This window comes from Talpa occidentalis, unplaced genomic scaffold, assembly GCF_014898055.3.
Source record: "Talpa occidentalis isolate TD23 unplaced genomic scaffold, MPIMG_talOcc4v2.1 talOcc4.15, whole genome shotgun sequence".
Lineage (NCBI taxonomy): Eukaryota > Metazoa > Chordata > Mammalia > Eulipotyphla > Talpidae > Talpa > Talpa occidentalis.
Genome location: NW_023601543.1, coordinates 73394058 through 73417195, shown reverse-complemented (window position 1 = coordinate 73417195; position 23138 = coordinate 73394058). Strand labels below are relative to the sequence as shown.

At 39.8% G+C, this 23138-nt stretch overlaps 2 protein-coding genes across 3 annotated transcripts in view; one reads left to right on the top strand and one right to left on the bottom strand.

Moving 5' to 3' along the window:
- The window catches only part of PPP4R3C (protein phosphatase 4 regulatory subunit 3C), a 382556-nt gene that overhangs the window by 247095 nt on the left and 112323 nt on the right, over nucleotides 1–23138 (bottom strand). The gene's annotated exons all lie outside the window — the stretch shown is intronic.
- On the top strand, nucleotides 3199–6358 carry LOC119245727 (melanoma-associated antigen B10-like). Its single transcript, XM_054695901.1, is given in 4 exon segments — nucleotides 3199–3228; nucleotides 5263–5373; nucleotides 5460–5832; nucleotides 5835–6358. Coding segments are annotated over 4 exon segments (1038 nt in total).

Below are 23138 nucleotides of genomic sequence, written 5' to 3'. Positions count from 1 at the left end.
GTGAATTCTCTCACCCTCCCGCGCTTCTGACTGTGCCCACTGCTTGTGTAAATAGATAATTAATCTTTAAAAAAAAAAAGAAAGCAGTATCACATAATTATAAAAAAAAAATTCTAAAGTAAAGATAAACCACAATTCTGCCTCCTTATTACAGTCCTCTAATGTTTAGCTCCTAGAATTAACCACCAATAAAAACCTTGTTTATGTTTAAGTTTATTCTAGACTTTTTCTTACATACATGTGCTAGAAAAATACACTGTTGGTAGGACACCTTTAAAATGTGCCTAGTCGCAGCAGACCTCTCCTGACTCCCCCAATGCGCCCCTCAGCAGTGTATTTCAATCAGTCTGCCTGTTCTTTTCCCCCTCTGTCTCTGGTGAGTCCTCGCACCCCACACACCTCTGGCCTGTACCCCAGTTCTAGTATGCATAAATATTTAAAAAAATAAAATGTGCCTAGTGACCACAATGAGATAAACTCACCAGGTAGCACAACATGGGGAAGGTCACATTCTTACTCCAGCTTACCAGCAATTTCTATCACTACCTCTTCCACACTGCACCTCATTTGTGAACAATATTCTTTGTCAGTCTTGCTAGATTAGATCAGAAATTCCTGGATCATTTTTGGACTTCCCTCCTTCTATCTGCACTCCCAATGCTATATGTCATAGTTTTTTTTTTTTATTTTTTAAAAGACTTATTTATTTATGCATACAAGAGCTGCGGTATGGGCCAGAGATGGGGGGGGGTGAGAGAATTCACCAGAAACAGAGTGGGGAACAGAACAGGCAGATTGACTGGAATACACTGCTGAGGGGAGCAGCGGGTGAGTCAGGAGAGGTCTCTTGTGCCATGTGGGCTGCTCCCTGGCTGGTCAGGGATCGAACTCGTGCTGCAGAGGCTGCACATTGCTTCACAGTGCTGTGCTCAACCCCTTGTGCCACCGGGAGGCCCTGTCATAATTTTTTAATAGGCATGGACTGAGTGAAATAGTAGGGTGTGGAAGCAGAAAGCAGGAAGGGATGTTCAGTTGGGTAGAAACACAGCTTCTCTCATGGGAAAACACGAACCACAGGTTTTTCAGTGGGGGTCCAGAAGGCATGAAAGTCATAACATGGGACCTCCCCAGTGGCGCAAGGGGTTAAGTCTCAACACTATGAAGCTATCCACAGCCACTCTAGCATGAGTTCGATCCCTGGCCAGGGAGCTGATCTGCATGGCGCAGCAGACCCCTCCTGTCTCACCCACTGCTCCCCTCAGCAGTGTATTTCAGTCAATCTGCCTGTTCTGTTCCCTACTCTGTCTCTGGTGAATCCTCTAACACCTGTACCTCTGACCTATACCCAGTTCTTGTATTATAAATAAATAAATGTTTTTTAAAAAAACCTTTTAAAAAAAGAAACATAATAAAACATGGACATCTTCCTGGAATACAATATCATACCCTGGAATCGAACACTGAAATACACTGACATATCATTTACTCAGTGCTACTACATGCCATTGCCTTTTCTCTGACCTAATCATTTTATCTATTCATTTTTATCTAATTATCATTTTCTCTATTATGCCCTACTATGTAAAGACAGTTTTTAATCCCTATTTTTCAGATGAGGAAATTGAGATACAGAGAATTTATTGAAGCTGGAAGGGCAGAATGAAAAAAAAATACGCTATGGGTTTTAAAAATATGTATATAACAATGTACTTAATGTTCTGCCTCTATCTTCTGTCACATAATGGAATGAAAGCAGGATCTTCTGTGAGAGCACATGTAGATGCACATCTCTCTTTTAACTACTTCCCAGAATTCTAGTGTGTATGTGTCACACATGTTACACATAATTCTCCCTGACAGACATTTTGTTTTACATTTGTTATTTTAATTAGTAGAACTAACATTGAATATGTTTCTGGAGCAAATGAGGAAGTTTTATTATAGGAATGAGGTGCAAACTGGGTTAAAGTGGAAAGAGTGTGATAACTGTCAATTTTTTTTTTTTTAAGAATTCTGATGTTCTATTCCAATAAGGCTGCACCAAGTCTTATACTCACAATTTATCTGAGTGCCCTACACTCCCATAGGTATTTAATTACATCAATTTTAAAGTTGGGTTAATTTTTTTGCTGAAATGATCTCAATTTCATTTTAATTTGTATTTCCCTGTTTTATAATTAATGAGAAGAAAAACAACATAACCTCTCACTCATATGAAGCAGGATTTCTGCAGTGATAGCCTAATTACAGGATACTTCTGGGTACACATATGTTCTGAGTGTGGACGTGACTTGAAAAGCAGTTCAGATCTTATTCCCAGCTCAGATCACCTCCTATGGTTCATGACTTCTTTGTGCACCAAAGAGCAGATGTACTTGGGCTGTTTGGTGACCTATGTTGCTATCAGATACTAACCATATTAGGGGACTGGCCCCTGATTCAAATATTTACAGGGTGTATGGAAAACCATGGTAATTGGTATACTTCCTTTTTAAATTGACTGAAGGTGACAAATATGCGTGCAGTCCAAAGCTCTATTTTTTTTTTATTGTGATAACTCCAACTTGACTGAATTTTAAAATATTTTTTGCTAGCCATTCCCATGATTACTATATAAATTTCTTCACCTCTATGTCTGAATAAACCTCACTTGATCCACCACCATATTTCTAGTGTCAATTACACTATCAAATATCAAATACCTAAAACTTTAATGTGAGGGCAGTGGACCAGCTCGTAAGAAGGGAGACAGCAGATGGAGGAATCCCAGGCTCTAACAGAAGTAAAGTTGAGGAGGTATCTGTGTGAAATCAGAGGGAACTATCCGGCCGGGAACAGAAGGTGCCACTTTCTGTTGTCAGCCTTTGGAATCTCCAGAAATAGATGACTAGAAATGGATTTGGCGTCCCCCTGAATTCTGTCCCTGTTGTCTCAGGAATGTGAACACTTTGATCTAAGGTGGGTGAAGCCAGGTCAGAGGGAAGAGTTCCAATCACTGCCTGGGATTTAATTAAGGGCCCCAAAAGAGTTTGAATGCACCCATCCCAGAGCAGATGAGAACTGACCACACAAAGGCCCTCCCTGCTTGCAGTTGGGGCAGGCCCTGTGCAGGAGCTGCCTGAAGTAGTGCCCTCACACTCTTCCCTTTAGGGATTCAGGCAGTTGGGAGCATTTCATCTGGCTTCAGGGCCACAGAGGATGGAGCCCCAGGCACTAACAGAAGTAAAGGTGAGGCTTCTGACCTCTGAGGGAGTATCCCCCACCCCCCAAGAATGGATAGGAGTATCCCCCACCCCCCAAGAATCCATATCCTGCTATTAGATCTAGCAGGACCCATTATTAGATAGCATTCCTATCCATATCCTGCTATTAGATCTAGCAGGACCCATTATGGCTGTGAAGCTTAATAGCTCCTTCAGTTTCCAATGACATCCGGAGGGCTTTCTTTTCAGCCTAGTTACCCAAAGGGAGAATATCCAAGACCACAAGGAATTTTTTTTAAAGCCCCTATGTGAATTCCAAGGAAAGTTCCCACCCACCATCAGATTAAAGTAAACCTCACAGAATCCGACCCCTCTGCCAGCCCTGACAGACCTCAGGCAAAATTAGTGCAAAAGTGGTGTACTCCATTACCACTTAAGATCTGAGGGAATTAAACGTATTGGTCTGAAGGGAGTGACGTCTATCAAGTTCCCTGAGCGAAGTGCTGGCTTGGGGCTTTGCCCTCAAGTACGGTAAAGACCCCGAGTTAGAATGTGGGACCATTCATTTCAAATCAGAGAGGCTCCAGTGAGTTCTACTCTTGCTATCAGCCTAGAAAGAACTCACACAATCTCAGAGGAAGCAAGTAGGAATCCTCGGGAGTAGCGCTCTCCAAGTACAACCTCAAATGCCTGGACGGAAGCCCAGGCAGTGGAGAGCGTGATGGCTTTCAACCAGCAGGGGGACACATCAGAGGATCCGCAGTGAGGTAGGAGGGAACCAACTCCCCAAAGCATAGGGTGCCTCACAGGGCCCTGTCCCTGCTATCAGCCCTGGGAGACTCCACGTGAAAATTTAAGGACGTGACATGCCCCATTTCTGCCTCTGGTGCGCGGGAGCACGGAGGCCTCAGGTTTGTGGAGAGAGAAGCTCTACGCCCTGTCTGGAACTGAGGTAAAAACCCTGAAGTAGCTTTAAGGGGACCTACAACTTGGCACTGGAGAAGCTCCCAGAGAGGCCTGCCCCTGCCAGCAGTTGGGAGAGAATCCGCGTGGGGACTCTGTAGAAGTAGTGACCTCCTGGGACTTTGAAAATTCCGTCTGAAGGGATGGATGGGGAGGAGGGCACTGGACCAGGGTGTTGTTGGCTTCCGTCTAGCCAAAGAATGCGCCCCAATCCTAATGGGAGTAAAGGCAAGACCCCTTGATGAGTCCCTCCCCCACCTCAGAAGATGCGGTGTGGTGGACAGGGGCAGGCATTGCACAGCAGGGTAGGGCTAGGTTGAATTTATGTATTTGACCCTGATTTTTGTCTGTGGTATTTCAGGGGAAGTGAGCATCTTAGGAGGGGGAACGATGCATCAGGTCAGGAGAGAGAGCCCCAGACCCAGCAATATAGTAGAATGAGGACCCAGAATGAAGTTTTAGGGATGTGCCCATCCCAACAAAGCAGGCCTTACAAAGTACCAACAATTTTGTTATTCCTAGGGAGCCGTCGATAAGAGAGTGACGCTAAGGGAGTCTCTCACATTGTCCTTGGGCAGTCTCAGGAAGATGAAGCCTCAGACCACTTCTTGCATCCTCGCTTGGTTGCAGTGAATCTGAAGCAGATACGTTAGGCTGAGGCCTCCCTAACTTCCTTCTCAGGACATTCAGGGAGAAGAGAGGCTTGCTCTTAGATACAGGTCTTAAGTTTGCAGAGTTTAGAGTCCCAGGTCCTACCAGAAGTGAAAATAAGGACACTGATTGAGAACTGAGACATCCCAATTACCACTGGATGGAGGGGATCTCACAGAAGGAAAGGGTGCACTTTTTTCTCTAGGCCTTCCCAGCAGGTGTGGTAGAATGTAGTTCCCTGGAGTTACTCCTTTGTTGCCTCAGAGTGATGAAGACTTTGAAATGAGGGGTCATCACCAGAAGAGTAGCTTAGGGACCCCAAGGCAGAAGCAAGTCAGAAAGCAGGAGTCTTGTGGGGTATTAGAACAGGCACTGAGGCTGCAGTGGAGGCATGGCTGTGTCTCGATGTTGAAGTGGTCCAACGATTGCATCCTTGCTGCTTCAGGTCCATCTGCCTGCTGCCCGTGCCACAGTCACCATGCCTCGGGGTCAGAAAAGTAAGCTCCGTGCCTGGGAGAAATACCGCCAGGCCCAAGAAGAAGAACTGGAGGATCTGGTGAGTGTCAGGCAACAGCGAGATAATTCTGCTCCTATTCCTGTTCTAAGAGCTCACCTACTGCTGGGTTATTTTGCAATCCACAGGGTCCTGAGGAAGCCCCATCCATGGGCGCTACTGCTGCAGCTGCTTCATATGCACCATCTGATGCGGGCGCCAGCTTCCAAGAAGGTGGTTCAAGATTCTCATGGAACCCAACTGTCACTGAACCCATCCACAGAGGCCCTATAGATGAGAAGGTTTTTTTGATGGTGTATTACATGCTATACAAGTATGAAATGAAAGAGCCCATTAGCAAGGGAGATATGCTGAGAAATGTAATCCAGATGTACACCAGTCACTTCCATGAGATCCTCAGCAGAGCTTCTGAGCATATGGAGCTGATCTTTGGCCTTGACCTGAAGGAAATGGATCCCAACAGGCACATCTATGTCCTTGTCAACAAACTGCAACTAAGCCCTATGCAAGCCTGGCAGATGAGACAGGGGTGCCCAAGACTGACCTGTTGATGACAATTCTGGGCGTGATCTTCATAAGGGGTAATTGTGCCACTGAAGAGGAAATCTGGCAAATATTAAATGTGATGGGGTTATACGATGGAAGGGAACACTTCCTCTTTGGGGAGCCCAGAAAGTTCATCACTGAAGATTTGGTGGAGGAAAATTACCTAGAGTACCACCAGGTGGCTGACAGTGATCCTCCATGTTATGAGTTCCTGTGGGGCCCACGAGCCCATGTTGAAACCAGTAAGATGCAAGTCCTAGAGTTTTGGGCCAAAGTCCATGATACCACTCTTAGTACCTTCCCAGTCTGGTACGAAGCAGCTTTGAAAGATGAGGAAGAGAGAGTCCAAGCCAGAGCTGCAGCCAGGGCTAGTAATGCTGCCAGGGCAGATGCCCATGCCAAGGCAGAAGCTCGTGCCAAGGCAGATGCTTGTGCCAAGGCCAAGGGCAGCAGCTCCTCCCGATCCTTTAGGAAAGTCTGAGGCACATTCATCATTATTGTTAAAAAGAAAAGTCCATTTGCTCATTAGTAGAAGGTCATAGTGAGGCTGAAGAAATAGTATGTCATGTTTGTGCTCTTATTCAATATGTTAACTTACGTAATTTTTAAAACTGCCTTCCTTTGAATAGAAGAATATATTAGCTTAAAAATCCAAGTTTATGAATGGCATTGCTCAAATTTTTGCTGTGTATGAGATTTAATACTAAAAGTTGTATTATTTTGTAAAACAAATTAGGAAGGTTTCATTTACTAATTTGGAACAAGAAAACATTATTAGTGAATTAGACATTTCCTTGAAAATATCAAAAGACTCCACATTGTAAGAGTTTGGGGTCAAGAAATGGAGAAAAAGAAATGGAGGAAAAATAAAAGATTATAAATTGGTTTCATTTATCACTTTTAGTCTGCTGTTTTGTAACTATATATACCTGAATATATTTAGCTTATCCTAGAGTGCAGAAGAAACTGTATTGTAATAAATTAGACCTCTTTCTCTGAGGCCCACGTTTTTCTCCAAAAACAGTCAAGTATCTAGATCTCTTCAAAAAGTTCCATGTTAGCACTGAAAATGCTAAATGAACAAGAACACTCCCTGTCCATAGAATTTAAAGTCTTGAAGCCATCATGATGTAAGGGATGTTGTGATATATCCCTTGAACCAAAAGGACAGGTCAAAAGATGGTGTGATAATGCTCTGTAGCAAAACAGATGGAGATGGTGGGAAGCTGCCGGAACATAGTGTGAGTCCATTTCAACTGGGATGGTAGGTCAGAAGAGCCTGTTTGAGTGGTACACAGGGATCAGAAACCTCAGGTGATGTGTCTCAGATTGAAAGTCTAAAATGGGAAAGTGCTTTTAGCACTTACTTTAAGATCATTGATAAAGCAAAAGAAATTTTCACAGAAGCAGGAATGGAAGAGGTTCTGTGCTCTTAACACAGGGCAGAGGATGCAGTTTACAAATAGGTGACTGCTACATATCATAAAATGGTCCTTCAGAAATGCCAGTGCTACTCTCGTGGGATGGAATGCTCACATCACTATGCTGAAATCTTTGCCATGGGCTGGGAGAGACATTGCTGATCCATTAAATGGGCATTTTAATTTTAATAGGGGGGTTAATTTTAATTAGGTTATCTGAAATGTAATTTGGTGAAACAAAAGCTAGAACCAGATTTTTGATGAAGGTGAAATAATTGCACTATGAGTGCTTTGGATGTAATGGAAGATAGAAGCAATGGATGGAAATATACTGTGATATGAATTCCAGGAATTTGGAGTTACAGCACACTGGATAAACTCTCCCCCTGCCCCAGACAAAAATAATATACTTTTAAAAAGTTGTACAGCGATGGACTTGAACTTACTAAGCATCATACTGGCTGATTTCCTGTGACAGATGCTAGAGAACTGTACATTCTCTCACATTTCAAGGATCAAACAAAAATTCACATGAGGTGGCTTGTATGTTTTAGGGTAAAAAATAGTAAAAACTGAAATTTACCAAGACCCAATATTACTCCAGAGTCTTGCATACATTAGATTCACTCCCACATTCCTACTTACAATATCTAAATGAGCCACTAACAAAAAGACTATTTATCAAACCCATTTCATAGATGAGAAATCTAAGAAATTTGCAATTTTCCCAAGATCACCTGGCTTGTAACTGACAGAGCTGGGACTAGAGCCCTGGTCTAAATTCCTCTAGAGCCCACACTTTTCCATTCCTCACTGCCTGAAGCCAACTTTATGTCTCTTAATTCATTTCTCTTCTCACTTCTCCACAGTATCTCCCGGGAAATAAAAACAACCATCAACCACTCTACTAAACCCAGTAATTATAAGATGAAAATGAGAATTAAACCCCAAATGGAAAGTGTGTGGGTTGAATTTGCCTGGGGTCACCTGTCCCTATACACATGGTTCTTTAGAATCTAGGTGCTGACACACTGGAACAGTCCCAGCACTTCCAAGGTCACACTGCTCTTCCCTTGGGTCTTCCAGGAGAAACCCTCATGTTCACCTCTAAGCCCTGACCTGCTTTCAAACTCATCCCCACTGCCTTTCCTAGGGCTGCACTCCCGTGGAACAGTAAGCCCAGAATCACCTGCTTTTCCCCTGACTTAGAGCATTCCAGCTCCTTGCAGCTGTCCCATCTGTCCCACCCCTGACCACCGAACCCCTCTGATAGCAACTGCCCTGTTGATGTGACTATGGACCTTGGCAGTGAAGCTTAGGCATCTGCTCCTCTGTTCTGGGTACTTCCACCACACTCTCAAAGGTCCAAATCGGCTCACGAGCAGAGTCTGCTTTGGCACAGGAGCTACCGGTTCTTGAAAGGGGACTCTGAATTTGGAGAAGTTTTAGAAAGCAGATGAGACTAGTAACAGAGAATTTAATCTGGTGAAGTATTTGAGATTGGCCACTGACTCCATTGCGCGATCACTAAGCTTGATTAAGTGGCTGGGAACCAAACCCTCCCTCCCAGGTGGTAGATGAAGGACGCAGGAAATCCTGGGTAGCAACTATCTACAGGGGCTGTATCTAACAGCCCCTGAGTCCTCCCAGGAGTTTGTACTAGTACTCTACAGCTGCCATAACAAATTACCACAAATTTAAAACAATGGCATTATTTATCTCACATGCCTGTAAGTGAGAAATTCAAGGTGCTTCTGCTTTCTCTGTTCTGGGTTTCACAAAGCCAGTCTTCCAAGGTCATCAGATTGTGGGCAAAATTTGATTATTTTCTTTTCTTTCCTTTTTCATGCTTGACACACTAGCACGTATTCGCTAAACGTCACCTCTCTATCCTGTTCTCAGACCTATTGAGTGACAGGCTATACCCACCACATGGTGGAATAGGAGGTCCTGATAAAATATCCCCTAAATACAAATGGAGAAAAGCCACATTGCACTTGCAGACAATATCACTAGCTCCATGCTACCAACAAGGAATAGCCATGTACATATCTTGCTCTGAGATCTGTGACTCACTGATGGGGCAGAGCAGCTAACAAGTAAAGGAGCTGAGGTCAGGTTGGTGGCCACAGCAGCCAGCCTAGCAGGCCTGGATCTAGGCAATGACTGGGCCGGGTACACAGACCTTATGTTCAGAAACTCATGCGATAAGAAAGGAATGCAGACCTGGCCTATGAGTGCTGGGACTATTGAATTCAGTGGTGGAATATGTGGGTGCCAGCCACACAGCCAGGGGAGATCCCTCTGCCTTTCCTGTGTGTAATGCTGAGAGAAAGATATAGGCTGTTGTTTTATACCTAGAAGGATCTGCACCCTCTGCCAAAAGCAGCACATGCCATACCCACACCCACACTACCTGTGTCAGGACTGGTACCAAGCAGGGGTGAAGATATTAAAAATAGTAATAAAATAGGGTGATCTCAACAGCAAAATTGATAGAAAAATTATGTAACACATGAAAATATAAGACTTCTAGAGAGTGTAACAGCACAATGTTGAACAGCTCTCCAGAATCCAAACACAAAATGACAGAAGACTATATATATATATATCCCGATCAGAGTTCAGAACTGCTAAAATAAACTCAAGGAGGTAGATTAAAACTCAGAAAGGCAAATCAGAAAAAAACAACAGAATTCTGAAAAGCTACTAAAAGAAATACAACAAAATTCAGGAAAACAAATTAATGAACTCAGAAATAAAGTCAATGACATAAAATTATCATTATTTTCAGATGACATGATTATATATGTGTATAGATATATAATTTAAAGAGTGTACTAAAAACTATTAGAAACAATAAATTAGTACAGTAAAGTGGCAGGCTACAAAATCACTATACAAAAGCCTGTTGCATTCCTATATGCAAATAACAAACTAGAGGAGAAAGAAATGAAGAAAACAATCCCATTTACATTAGCATCAAAAAGTATTAACACATGTAGGAATAAAATTAACAAAAGAGGTAAAAAAAAACTATGAAAATTACCAAGCTATAGCTAAAAAAATAGTAAAAGACCCAAGGAAATAGAAAAGATATTTCATCACAAACTGGAACAATTAATATACTCAAAATGTTCATCTCACCCAAAGCAATTTACAGATTCAGTTCAAACCCTATCAAAATTCCAATGGACTTCCTCAAAGAAATAGAGAAGACATTATTGAAATTGATATGGAACCAAGAAAGACCCTGGATATCCAAAGCAATTTTGACAAAAAAAGAAAAGGAATAGAGGTATCACACCTCTGACTTTGAACTGTATTACCAAACTACTATATAAAGAAGCCACTGTGCAGTCACATTTTTCCGGGGAGAGTGGAAAAACAGAACCTACACTATTAAAAGTGCATTTATACTAGGCTACTTTGAATAAAGATTGGCAAACTCTAAGGGACAGTTTGATTTTTGGTAGGGGTTCAGTGAAATAAATAGGGATGATTTGGATCTAAAGCAAACTGGGAGGGAGATGAGGAATCAGTTTTTAAGACACATTCTAGGACCTTTAAGTTGCACTCAGATGGAGAGAATTCCCCCAACTCCAAATTAAATAATACATATTCTAAGGGGAGTGATTTACTGTTTTTTTTTTTGTTTTTTTTTTAAGCAGGATTTTGGACTAAAATGGTGCTTTATAGCGCTGTATATTCTCAGACAGCCCCAGGATTAAAACAATAAAAACTAATCTGATTGGGAGGGTTAGTATTATATAGTCCAAAAAATCAGCAATAATTATTGTCCTTTAAAGTCTCAACACACACCAGTCATTGTGCCGGGTGTTTTACCGACATGATACACAGTCCAACTGTTCTAGAAGACAGGTTTACCCAACAACTTCATTAATGAAATATCAGAGGCTGTTAGATATTGATAAGGTGCTGAGTTCACAGAACTACTAACAGGACTGGGACTAGAGCCCTGATCTGAATTCCTCCAGAGCCCACAGGGTTCCACTCCTCCCAGCCTGAAACAGACCTTGTGTCTCTTAATTCATTTCACTTCTCACTAGCCCATGGTGTTTCTCAGGCCGTAGGATGGATCCTGTGTCAAAATGCTAAAAGCAGGCTGAAAGAAGGTGAAATTGGGTGGTGACAAAATTTGGGGACTATCTGGGGGCTTTCTCTGCCCAGTCTCCTCCCACCCCTAGTCCAGGATTCCTGGAGGCCCGGCTCAGCCCTGGAGCCTGCAGGTATGTCTAGTCCCAGCACTTCCCTACTTGACAGCCCCCTTCTCTGGGATCTTTTCCTGTACACCTCTGCCGCCCCCTCCCACCTGGCCAAGCGGGAACCTGACCTGAGGAAGGTTCTTCCCTGGGCCTTGCTCTGGAGGCTGCACCCTGCTCCCAGTGGGACAGCCAGCCATACCCATGCCTTCCCTGACTTAGTACCCTAACACCCTGCAGTTACCATTAGGGGCCTGTGGACCCCTGATAGCTATGGACATTTCTATATAATCGTTCACTTCAGACAGTGGCATTTAAAAACCTCCTCAACCCTGTGCACCCCCATCACATTCTCAAAGTATTTCCAAATACAATTTGTTGCTGACTAGAATCTGATTTGGGGCAGAACCTTCTGGTTCATGAGATTTAACTCTGAAGTTAAAGAGGGTCTGGAAACCACCCTGATATTTGTAGTAGAATTTTAATTGGCTTATTATTTGACATTGGCTCTGACCACATACACCAATAAGTGAGTTTACCTTGTTGGTCAAAACCAAAGCTTCTTCCATAACTAGTAGATGAGAAAAGATCATAGTAATCACTGTATAAGTAGACACTGACATAAGCAGAATTCCTAAAAACCCAGGACTTTTTTCTAGAAGCTGGAAAAAGGTTGTACATCATTCTGCCTGTTCTGTTCCTCACTCTGTTTCTGGTAAATCCTCTCACCTCCTGCACCTCTGGCCTGTACCCCAGTTCTTTTTTTTTGTGGGACCCTCGCTGGTGGCTGGTGTACCCCAGTTCTTGTATGCATAAATAAAAATAAATCTAAAAAAGTGCAAATCTATTACTGTCCCCACATTCTAACAATATGGATAAATAACAATTCCCCTTCCTACATTACTCCAAAATTCATTCACTGCTTCAGGAAAAAAACAAAATTTTAAAAATGTGTGTTATTTTATAATTTCTTTTAGACTTTTTCTTATCATAGCTGTGCTATAAAAATACATTGAGAGTTTTTAAATACATGATTAACACTATACATACGATTCTACATCTTGCATTTGTCACTTACTAAAGTGAATGCAGGCTCTCTCTATGTAAACACATCTGTATAGACCCACCTAACTTTTAACTACTCCCAAATATTCTCAAGTTTGTATTTCTAAAGGTGCTATATTTAATTTAACCATTATCCTCCTGATGGACACATGAATTGTATCCCATGTGTTGCTATGACTAATGGTACTGATGTCAACATAATTAAGCATGAATTCATGGGCAAATAAGCATATATTCTAAAAAGAAAGACACTGCAAAGCAAAAACTGGATTACATGGAAAGAATGTGATGATTGTAAATTTTAATGTCTACTGCTGAAATTCAGTTCTAATAAAGCTGTGCTGATACAGATGCTCACATATTAATGTATGTAAATAATTTCCACTTTCACAGGCATTTTATCAATTTTTAAAATTTTGGTCAAACTTTTGGGTGAACATCTATTATCTCACAGTTATTTTAATGTTCCTGTTTTCTAAATAGGTTGAGCAAAAAATTAAATTAATCTCTCATCCATAGAAATTGGATATTCTTCAGTTATGCCTTGAGTACCAGAATTTCCCTGGGTATGTTTTAAAATTCTGAAATGTCAGTAAGATTTTTCCCTTTACTTTAAGAACAAAGGATTTGATTAGAATGACAGGAGCCAGGGAATGGGAATACAGAGAATATTCTCAGCTAGTGAGAAACATCAGGAGGACTCAGGGGGAGAACAGTGTTCAGAGTTCACCAGATGGACCATTAGTACAGAGAAGACAGGTTCCTGAAGGCCAGGATTGCATAGCACATCCTGCATCTAACTCTCATAAAGTAGTTGTAAACATTTTAGACATGTGATATGTATTATAACTTAAACCTTTCCCAGAAATCCAATTGATGAGTTAAAGTTAGACAAGTCTGGTTGAAGAAAGGACTGTAAGTGTGTTGTCCTACCCAGTCAGTACCCCTCTCAGGATGGTGAACCCCAAAATCCACACAATTTTGGGGTTTTCTAACCACTACTCCTAAAATTGGGTGCTGGAAGATCTTCTATGATCCTTCTGGATCTTGCTTTTAGGCTTTGTTATTTGGGATCAGAATGTATATGGCTCATCTTGCCTCACTATTGAGGCAAAATACTTCTGAGTACTGTAACTGATGGCCAATGAATTCTGTGCTTTTCACTCTGACAGGTGGGGACAGGAACTATTGCCTATCTTGAGTGAGCTCCGGAGTTCTCTATGTACGTTTCTTCTCCCTAGTATCTGTCTTGTGAACTCGGGCCACCTTGACTTCCCCAAATTCCAGCATCCATCCTCTTCAACTTAGGGAAATGTCAAGCTCTCCCGGGTTCCCTCTGCTGGCCTGGAAATTCCCTTAAGGAAGTAAGTGTAGGCAATCATAGCGCTCATTACTTTCATTTGCCAAATCCCAGATAGCATTATTCTTCATTACCTGATGTACAGTGTCTTGCAAACAACTGTTTGATTTATTTCTTATCTCTTTTGTTTTTGTTGTTGTGTTGTTTCTGGCAGGAGGGCAAATAAACTCCCGGCTATTAATTTTGATAGAAAGCACAATGTTCCTCTTCTAAAATTTCATGTAAGTGGAACCATATTCTATGCTCTCTCTTGTGTCGGATTTCTTTCTGCAGACATAATGATGAGTTTCATCCATGTTTTAGCATGTAAAGGAGGTTTCTTCCTTCCTTAGAGAGCAATCTTTCTTTATTGAGTAGTATTCCATAGTATTGTTTACACATTCTTGAAGATATGGTGATTTAAGTTTTTTCTAGTTTCTATCTCTATTGTGAGTAGATGTGCTAAGTTTTTTTGTAGACATTAATTTGCATTTCTCTGGGTCTTGCTATTCAATATTCAAAAGTCTCCAGCCAGGTTTGACTTCCAGTACCTGTTCAGTATACTCCTCTCTAGTATACTTTGAATTCCCCTGGTAGTTGCTCTTTGCCTGGTCTCAGTGAGTCCTCCCCTTCATGTAACCAATTTCATGTTCAATGAAAGACTCAAGGGAACTCTTCTATAGATTTATGGAGCATTAACCCTCTCTTCTCTCCAACAATTCAGCCTATACATTTCCATAGCCTTATTCCCAAACTCTGATCACTATGCCTTCAATTCATTGATTCTACTGTACTTTGTTTTGACTTACCCACCCTGCATCAGAGTCTAGACATTACTTCCATGCAGAAATCCAAGTGATTTGGCAGGCTTGCCTCATCTGTTTTCCTTCTTTTAGGAATCATAATCTTGGACTGACTGCTTTCCAGTCACTTCACATGTTTTTCCCATTTTTAAAGGTGTTCACAGCAACTAGAAGTGGAAGTCTTTCTGAATTTATGATAGCAATTTTTAAAATGTTTTAATTCAAAATACTTTTAGACGAACAAAAAAGTTGCAAAAGTAGTATAGAAGGCTCCAGTATATCCTTCACCTGGTGTCCTCCAATGTTAATGTTAATATCTTAGATAACCATCATAGCTGGTGTCCTCCAATGTTAATGTTAATATCTTAGATAACCATCATATAATTGTCAGAACCAGGAAGTTATATTATCCTAATAGTATTAACCAAATTAACCGCCTCATTCAAACCACCATTTTTCCCACTTTTACCCATCTTAAGTATACCAATCAGTGTCCCACAATGCATTAAGTTGTTATTTCTCCTTAGACTCCTACAACTTACGAAAGTTCTTCAGTCTTTGCTTTTTGTGATATTAACAACCCTGAAGAAAACTAATCAGCTATTTTGCTGAATGTCCATCAATTTGGGCCTATCTGGTGACCTCATTAGTAGACTTGTCATTACTAGACTCCTACTTCCTTGAAAAGAAAATGATGCCATGTCTTTCTCTGGGCAGCATATCACAGGGTTCCTGATTTCATCATATCTTATTACTGGCAATACTGATACGTCAGGATCTATTTCAATACAACAGGAATCATTAATATTCCCTCTTTCTGTAACTGTGATTTCTTTTTCCAACATTAAGAAATCTGTGTTTTATTATTTCTAAACTACTTACTTATTTGTTCAATTGTAGCATATATATAACTTAGTCTCAGAATGTCATTCTCTATGAAAAATACATTTACTGTTAAATAATATCATTTGTGCATACTTCTTTTTGTCTTTATTCTTAAAGCATCCAGTCAAGTTACTGTTTTCCAGGTATTTAGGATAGTCTTTTTTGCCTTGCCTTCAGTATGCTAATGCTATTATTTTTTAACAGATAGTTCCATTCATCTGTATTTATATCCCATGATTGGTTTTAACTGTTCATTTATTAATGGCAGTATTTCTTAATTGAGTGTTTCTGTTTATGAGTTCCTTACCAACAGCTATTTATGAGATATGTAGTAGATGGCTTCATAATATCAGTTGGCAGTAATCATAAGGAAATGCTCAAAATATGTATCCTGATCACCAAATGAGAAAAATTTGTATCTGTCTTGTGCATTCCAGGAGTGCTTTGTTTGTTTATGCAGGTGAATGCCTCATATTTATTCACCTTTTCCCACATGCTAATTCACACACAACAACTACAATGTTTTATATTGCTATACAAACCAGGCTCAACCTCATCATACGCATTGGGTTTAATTCTTGAAAGCAAGGAGTATGATTTCTCCATATGGCCATTAAAACCAGCTGAGATACTACTATTTATCATGATGCTGATGATGGGTCCTGTACTTGTGTCTTTTTTTTTTTATTATTATTGTTGCCAAGTAACTGAAAAACTCATGCAGCATTGCTGAGGATAAGACCTTTCCCTATTAAGAAGAAAAAGATGACAGCCTGCTGTGTGAACAATAGGGAAACTGCCCTTATCATTCCCAGCACAAACACTTCATCACTAGGGGTGCATCTTTACCCGAAAAAACTCTTTGAAATTTTTCTGTAAAATATTCTGTTTCTGTTCACTAGCATGAAACTTTTAGAGATTTTAAAGAAAAAAATATGTTAACTTGCAGGAATAAATGGAGATAAATTCCAGAAAATGTATTATACATCTATCTTTACCAAATAGTTGGTATCTAAAATCTTTAGATTGGGAGAGATGGAAGGCACTATTACAATTAAATGGCATTTTGCCCTATTTAATTCCAGCAGAAAAAGAATCCTCCCACTATGTTGTATTGAAGGATAAAGAGTTTCAAGTCAGATCAAAGGCCAGGTTGTGATTATTGTAAAAAGAAGAGGAGAAATATTATTTTTAGCTATCTATCCTCTCAAGATATAATGTCCCATTTGGTGTATGAATGTCAAAAACATTGTATCAGATGGTAAAATAGCATCAATATCTCAACTCTATGAAAAACATTCTTTAAAAATGGAGGCCCAAGAAATCTATTTTCTTAGCATTCATAGTGATTCCTCCAAGAATAAAATTACTGACTTAAATTCTCATCTGACATTTAATCCCTTTTTATGAATAAGATTTTTTTTTCATATAACATGGAAATGTAGGAAGTTCATGCATTCAGATTTCTCTTAATCTCTTGAATTTTGTTAAAAGTTAGAGATAATCTTGCTCTATTGTTGAATGGATCATTTTATGCACATGTTTTAGTGTATTATAAACAAGAAAAAAGTGCTATGGGGATTTAAGATGTATACCAAACCTAATGTGTTCCTCTTTAAAGCACATATTCACCTTTAAGTGTTTCTCTATATTAAGAAATATCAACATCTTTATTCACACAGTCTTTCCCAAGAATAACTAAAATTTTTCCTTTTCCCTCCCTTCTAAAATCACAAATACTTGAAACAAATACATAATACAGTATTTCCAAAGTGACCCAAACTATTTGTTGTAGGTGTGAGGAACAAAAATGAGTCCTTCCCTTCCTCAGTATAAATAAGACAGCACTTTCTACATAAATCACATATTAATACACATGAGATGAATATATTTGAAAAGCATTAGCCTTGAATATGTGAAAATAAAATAAATCCAGTGCCACTAGAAAAACATATGCAAGTCAATTGATCAAGGATATTAAATGGCTGAGCTTGTACTCATCTGAGTTATTTAATTTCTCCAAGTCAATGTCTCAAACCAAGAACTGTGTTTTTAAACTATATTATATGATTGACACATAAAAGGATTTACATATTTAATATATGCAACTTGAGTTTAGAGATAAGTCTACACTAGTGAAACCATCAACATGATTTATGCCATAAACCTATTCATCACCACCACAAGCTTCCTACTCTCCTTTATAGTTATTACTATTATTATTATTTTGTAATAAGAACAATTCACATAAGGTCTAGTCTCTTAACCAAATTTTCAGTGTACAATACAGTATTGTTAACTCTAGGCAATATTCTGCACAGCAGATCTCTAGGACTTATTCATACTGTATAAATGAAATTTTGTAGCCTTTTACTAATAATCTCCCTCTTTCCTCATCTCATCTTCCCAGTCCCTGGCAACCACCTTTTCACTTGCTGCTTCCATGCGTTTTACTATTTTAGATTTTTCATATAAGTAATATTATATAATATGTATCCTCCTGTGTCTGGCATATTTCACTTAACATAATGTATCCCATGTCCATCCACATTGTCACAAATGTCAGGATTTCCTTCTTTTCTAAAGTCAAAAAATGTGTCATTTTATGTATATACCATACTATTTCAAGCCAAGAACTTGAGGAATAGACAACTATCAGACCTCTTTGAAATTCTGTGATCATGGGCATTAATACTTGTTTGTTTTATACTTAAACTGTGTCTTGCTATAGAATAAATGATACCCTATTGCATGATTTGATTTTACTCAGCCTGCAACTCCAATGTTGTGTATGCAAGTGTATGCATTGATGCCATGTACAGTGTTCCTTCATGGAAGAGATTCAGCGCCCTTCATTATACATGTAAAATAAGAGAGATTCCAAGAAGGTTGAGGACATCTTCCCTAGTATCTTTCACACAAATGAAATTTAAGTTCAATCCTATGATTTATTGATTATATTTTGTCAATGGTTCTGCAAGCATAAGTTGACTTATTTGCATATGGTTAGGACATTTAACAAAGGCAGAAAGGGTCAATTCATGTATAAAGAAATATTTGATATGGTGTATTAATATATTAAGGGAAAGAGTGAAAATAGTTTTACTGAGTCAAAATTAGTTTGCAAAAAATTAATACACCAGATGTAATTGTTGCATTAGATGATGAATACATGTAGCATACAGATTGATGTATGGGAATTTAAAAAAAATCCCTTAATATTTGAAATGATTGTTATATTATATATGACAATATGAGCATATATAAGAATGAAGTATAAATGTAGTTTAGAAACTAACATATATACACATATATGTGTGTTTATATATGCATATTTATGCACACACACTTTGTACACTGATTTAAGATGTTTTCGGGAGCCAATGCAAGAAAGCCAGACCAAAGCTGACCTAAGTAATAAAGAATTTTATTTGCCCATATAACCATATATGGGCAATGGTATTTTAAGTCAGGCTTCAGGTTTGGCTTATGCCAATGACTTTTGTTTCATTTTCAAACAATGAAGCATTCAAGAAAATGCTGCATTTTCTTGAAACAATCTTGACATTAGCTAACTCCCTTCTCTCTCTTTAAGTGTGATAGCAAAATGGCTACAGCAGTGCTAAATTCCACAACAGCATAAAACAATTTGTAAAGGATAGTAAATAACTTTATGTTGCAGAACAAAAAATACCCATTTTTTGTTCTTATTCACTTCTATCAAGTTTCCAGTATGTGCCAATTAGCTTAAACCAATCAGGCTCTCACTGAGGAGATTTATGGGGTCAGATTCCTCTGAAGTACATGGAATGAAAGTATTGAATATTTGAATGAAATTCTGTTAGTATTCAGGAAGAGAGGAATGAATATTGTGAGAACTACAACAACACCCGGCGCAACTGTATACTGCTGTATTTTTTACAAGATCAATAATATTTAACAGTTTGATGGCAAGTGACTATAATAACTTCAATGATAAAATTATATTTTACATGATGTTCTGCCTTATAGCTACAGTGGATTTCCAAATACATCTTATTTTAATAGTATTCCATATATTTTAAAATGAAATATTCACTGAACCAAAAAAAAAAAGAAATATTTAATTAGAAATAAAATGAATTCTAAATCTTTCATGAGTGTGTTCCGTGCAGGGAATTCTTGACAATCTCCTGTGTTACGAGAGATAATGTCAAGCTCAATTATTTCAAGGCAAGCTAAATCTTTGTACCTTAAAACTGCTGAGAATAAAGCACTTCAATTCATGGGTATTTTACCTAGAATATGGGCCTTAGTCTTTGAAATATTTTAAATGAAGTTCATTTTCATTACACGTTAAAGTTATATAAAGTTTCTCACATGGGACTTCTAATTTGGTTTATCTTTACAAAGTTGGCAGGTTTTTAAAAACTTGTGTCAACTGTTCCCCTGTTCTCAACTACTTTCTTCTTTCTGCATTTTATATCACATTAAACTTCACTCCAGGAGAAATAATTCTCTAAGATTTCTGGGTCAGCTGGCTTCAACTGTCATCCGCATTATCAGAATGATGGAAAAACCAGGGTTTTCACACTCCCTCTGCCTGTCAATGGGACATTTTCAGCAACAGCTACTTCTCCCTGATTCCAGTTCTTAGGAGAACTGATTCCATCTTCCTGCAGGAGACTCTGGTTTCTAGGTTTCAGTAATCCCAGCTCCTCCCTTTTCCCTTTAGCAAAGGCATTGCAGCAGCTTTTGAGATTGCTAACTCCTGAGTTGGCTCATCATCTTCTGTTTGGTTTTACAATTGCAACACCTATGTAATCATTTCCAATATTACATTGCCTCTGTCTCAAATATTATGAACTTTTTTTTTTCAGAATGGAACATAACTGGTTCTTAATTAAACACAGTTTAATTTAATTCATTTGTACTTAATAACTCTGTTATGTTTTCTGCTCCCATAGTCCCACACTTGAAATTGCTCTACTAATATTAATGGCATAAATAATGTTAAATAAGATAGACATATTTTAGCTGATTTCCTTCTGGCCTTCCTGTTTGAAGATGAGACATCCATAGTATTTTAAGGTGGTGCTTCTCTGCAAGTGTCATTTCTCTTTGGTAGCTTTCAAGATTTTTTTTTCTTTCAAGATTTATTTTACATATATTTATATATATTTTACATCATTGTTCATTTTTGCACAATGTTTGCTTTCTTTTCTCAGGTGTAGTCCCCACAGAATCCTGACCACAAATTTACCCGTGCACCATAACCATAGTCCCGCGTGCTCACAAGATTGTTACTTAAATTTTTATCAAAACATATGAAGAATAGATTTAACAAGCTTAGTTTTGATATGTCTTAGCATGAATTTCTTTGGGTTTATATTATTTGGAATTTACTCAGACCTTCGGATCTGTAGGTTTGTCTTTTGTCCAGGATAGGAAGTTTGCAGCCATTATTTGTTGTTGTTGTTGTTGTTGTTGTTGTTTTTAAAGATTTATTTACTTATTTATACAAGCACTGGGTACAGTCAGAAGCGCGGGAGGGTGAGAGAATTCACCAGAGCCAGAGCGGGGAGCAGAGTAGGCAGACTGACGATACACTGCTGAGGGGAGCAGCAGGCGGCAGGAGAGGTCTGCGTGCCATGTGGGACCCTCCTCCGGTGGCCGGGGAGCAGCCGGGGATCGAACCGGCACTGCAGAGGCTGTGGGCAGCTTCGCAACCCAGCACTCAACCGCTGCACCACCAGGGGAGGCCCTGCAGCCATTATTTGTTTGAATGCTTTTTAAAAATTATTATTTTGTTTTATATATGTTTTACATCATTTTCATTTTTGTACAATGTATTTTCATCTTGGTTATAGTCCCCATGAAATTCCCACCACCCATTCACCCTTGAGCTATCACTATGGTCCCTTGTGCTTTTCTCGCCCCTGTTCTGATCCTACTACTGTTTTTTAATTGAGGTGACATTGGTTTAAAAGACTGTATATGATTCAGATGTTTGTAACTGCACCACATCCACACCAAAGCAGCCATAATACTAAATCTATTTCAGTCCCAGTCACTCTCTCCTCTCCTTCTGGAATTCCGATGATACAAATGTCAGTGTCATTGTTTTTGTCGTACATGTCCCTGAGATTCAGTTCACTTCCTTTTCTATTTTCCCTCTGTTGCTTAAATTCTGTAAATTGCATTGATCTGTTTCACAGCATAATGCTGGCTTACACAGATTCATTCCAGATGAGTAAGTTGGAAGTTCATCTCTCCTGTTGGATCTTTTGACACATCCATAATGAAAGTGGAGCACTGACTGAAACCGCCTTGTTGCCTCCAAGCAGAGGAGTAAGCTCAGCCTCCTGCTCGGCTGCATGACCACCAGATGGGTGGGGGTGGCTGGGAGCAGACAACTGCCTAACACCATTTAGTTGCTGCAGGGTAGGATTTCAGTTCCTTGCTAGTATCTACTGACATCGAGAGAGCGAAGAATGGGGAGCTCGTTTTATCTCCCACTGCTTCATGATGCCTGACTGACAATAGACAGGTGTGGGGGTACAACTTGTCACCGGGTCACCTGAACCCCAAGGGGGGGTCAGGGAAAACTAGAGTGCCAACTACCCCACCCTGCCTAGTCCTGGTGATGCTGGATGGAAGTGAGCTGGAGGCTTATCTTCCCACTGGATCCCGCGAACACTATCCTGACAGGGGACTCAGATCACCATCTGTTTTGACCAAGTAAGAGATGTAAGAACACTCCCAACTCCTAGCTTGGTTCTGCTGACACTACACCAGCAAGGAAACTGGAGACCTGCCTGCTTCTAATAACCTCAGTCCTCTCAGGACACTACCCTGACAGAGGAATCAGAGCACCTGTTTCCACAGGGTAGGCGTGGTCCTGTCAACACCTATGAGTGGGGGAATTAGAGCTCCTCTGCTTGCTTCTATAGGATGGCAGGTCCCTGCTAGATGCCCACGAAATTCATGCAAAGGGGTGTGCAGTTTGTCCTTCGAGGTTTCTCTGGAGGAAGGCTGCTACTGCCAACAGTTTCCTGTTGTTAGGCCACCCTTTGCCAGGTTCTATGACCAGGAAAACAGGCGACTTCATTTTTGTGTGTGTGTGTGGGGGGGGAAGAGGATGGATTTAGGGAGGTCCCCCCCCATGCTAGTTGATAGTTCTGGGCTGGAGGCATTTCAAAAACCCATTCTGGATATATGGAAAGCAATAAGGAAATCCAGGGAACTCACTGGTCAGACTTCCAAGTTCTGAGGTCCACAGGAAGTCCACCTTCTTCTTTCCATCTTTTAAAGTTTTCCTATGCTTACTTGTTGTGTTATAGTCAGTGCTTTTTTTAGTTGTGAGATGGAAGACCTGTGAGGAATGGAGCTCCTCCTTTGCCAGTATTAGAAGACACAATATACTGATTTCTAATACTGGATATTATTTGCATACACAGTAATGGCTTTTATGGTATACGTATCATTTTGCCTCTGAAATTTTTCAATTAACGTATTTTATAATTTTTCCTTGCTGATAATTATA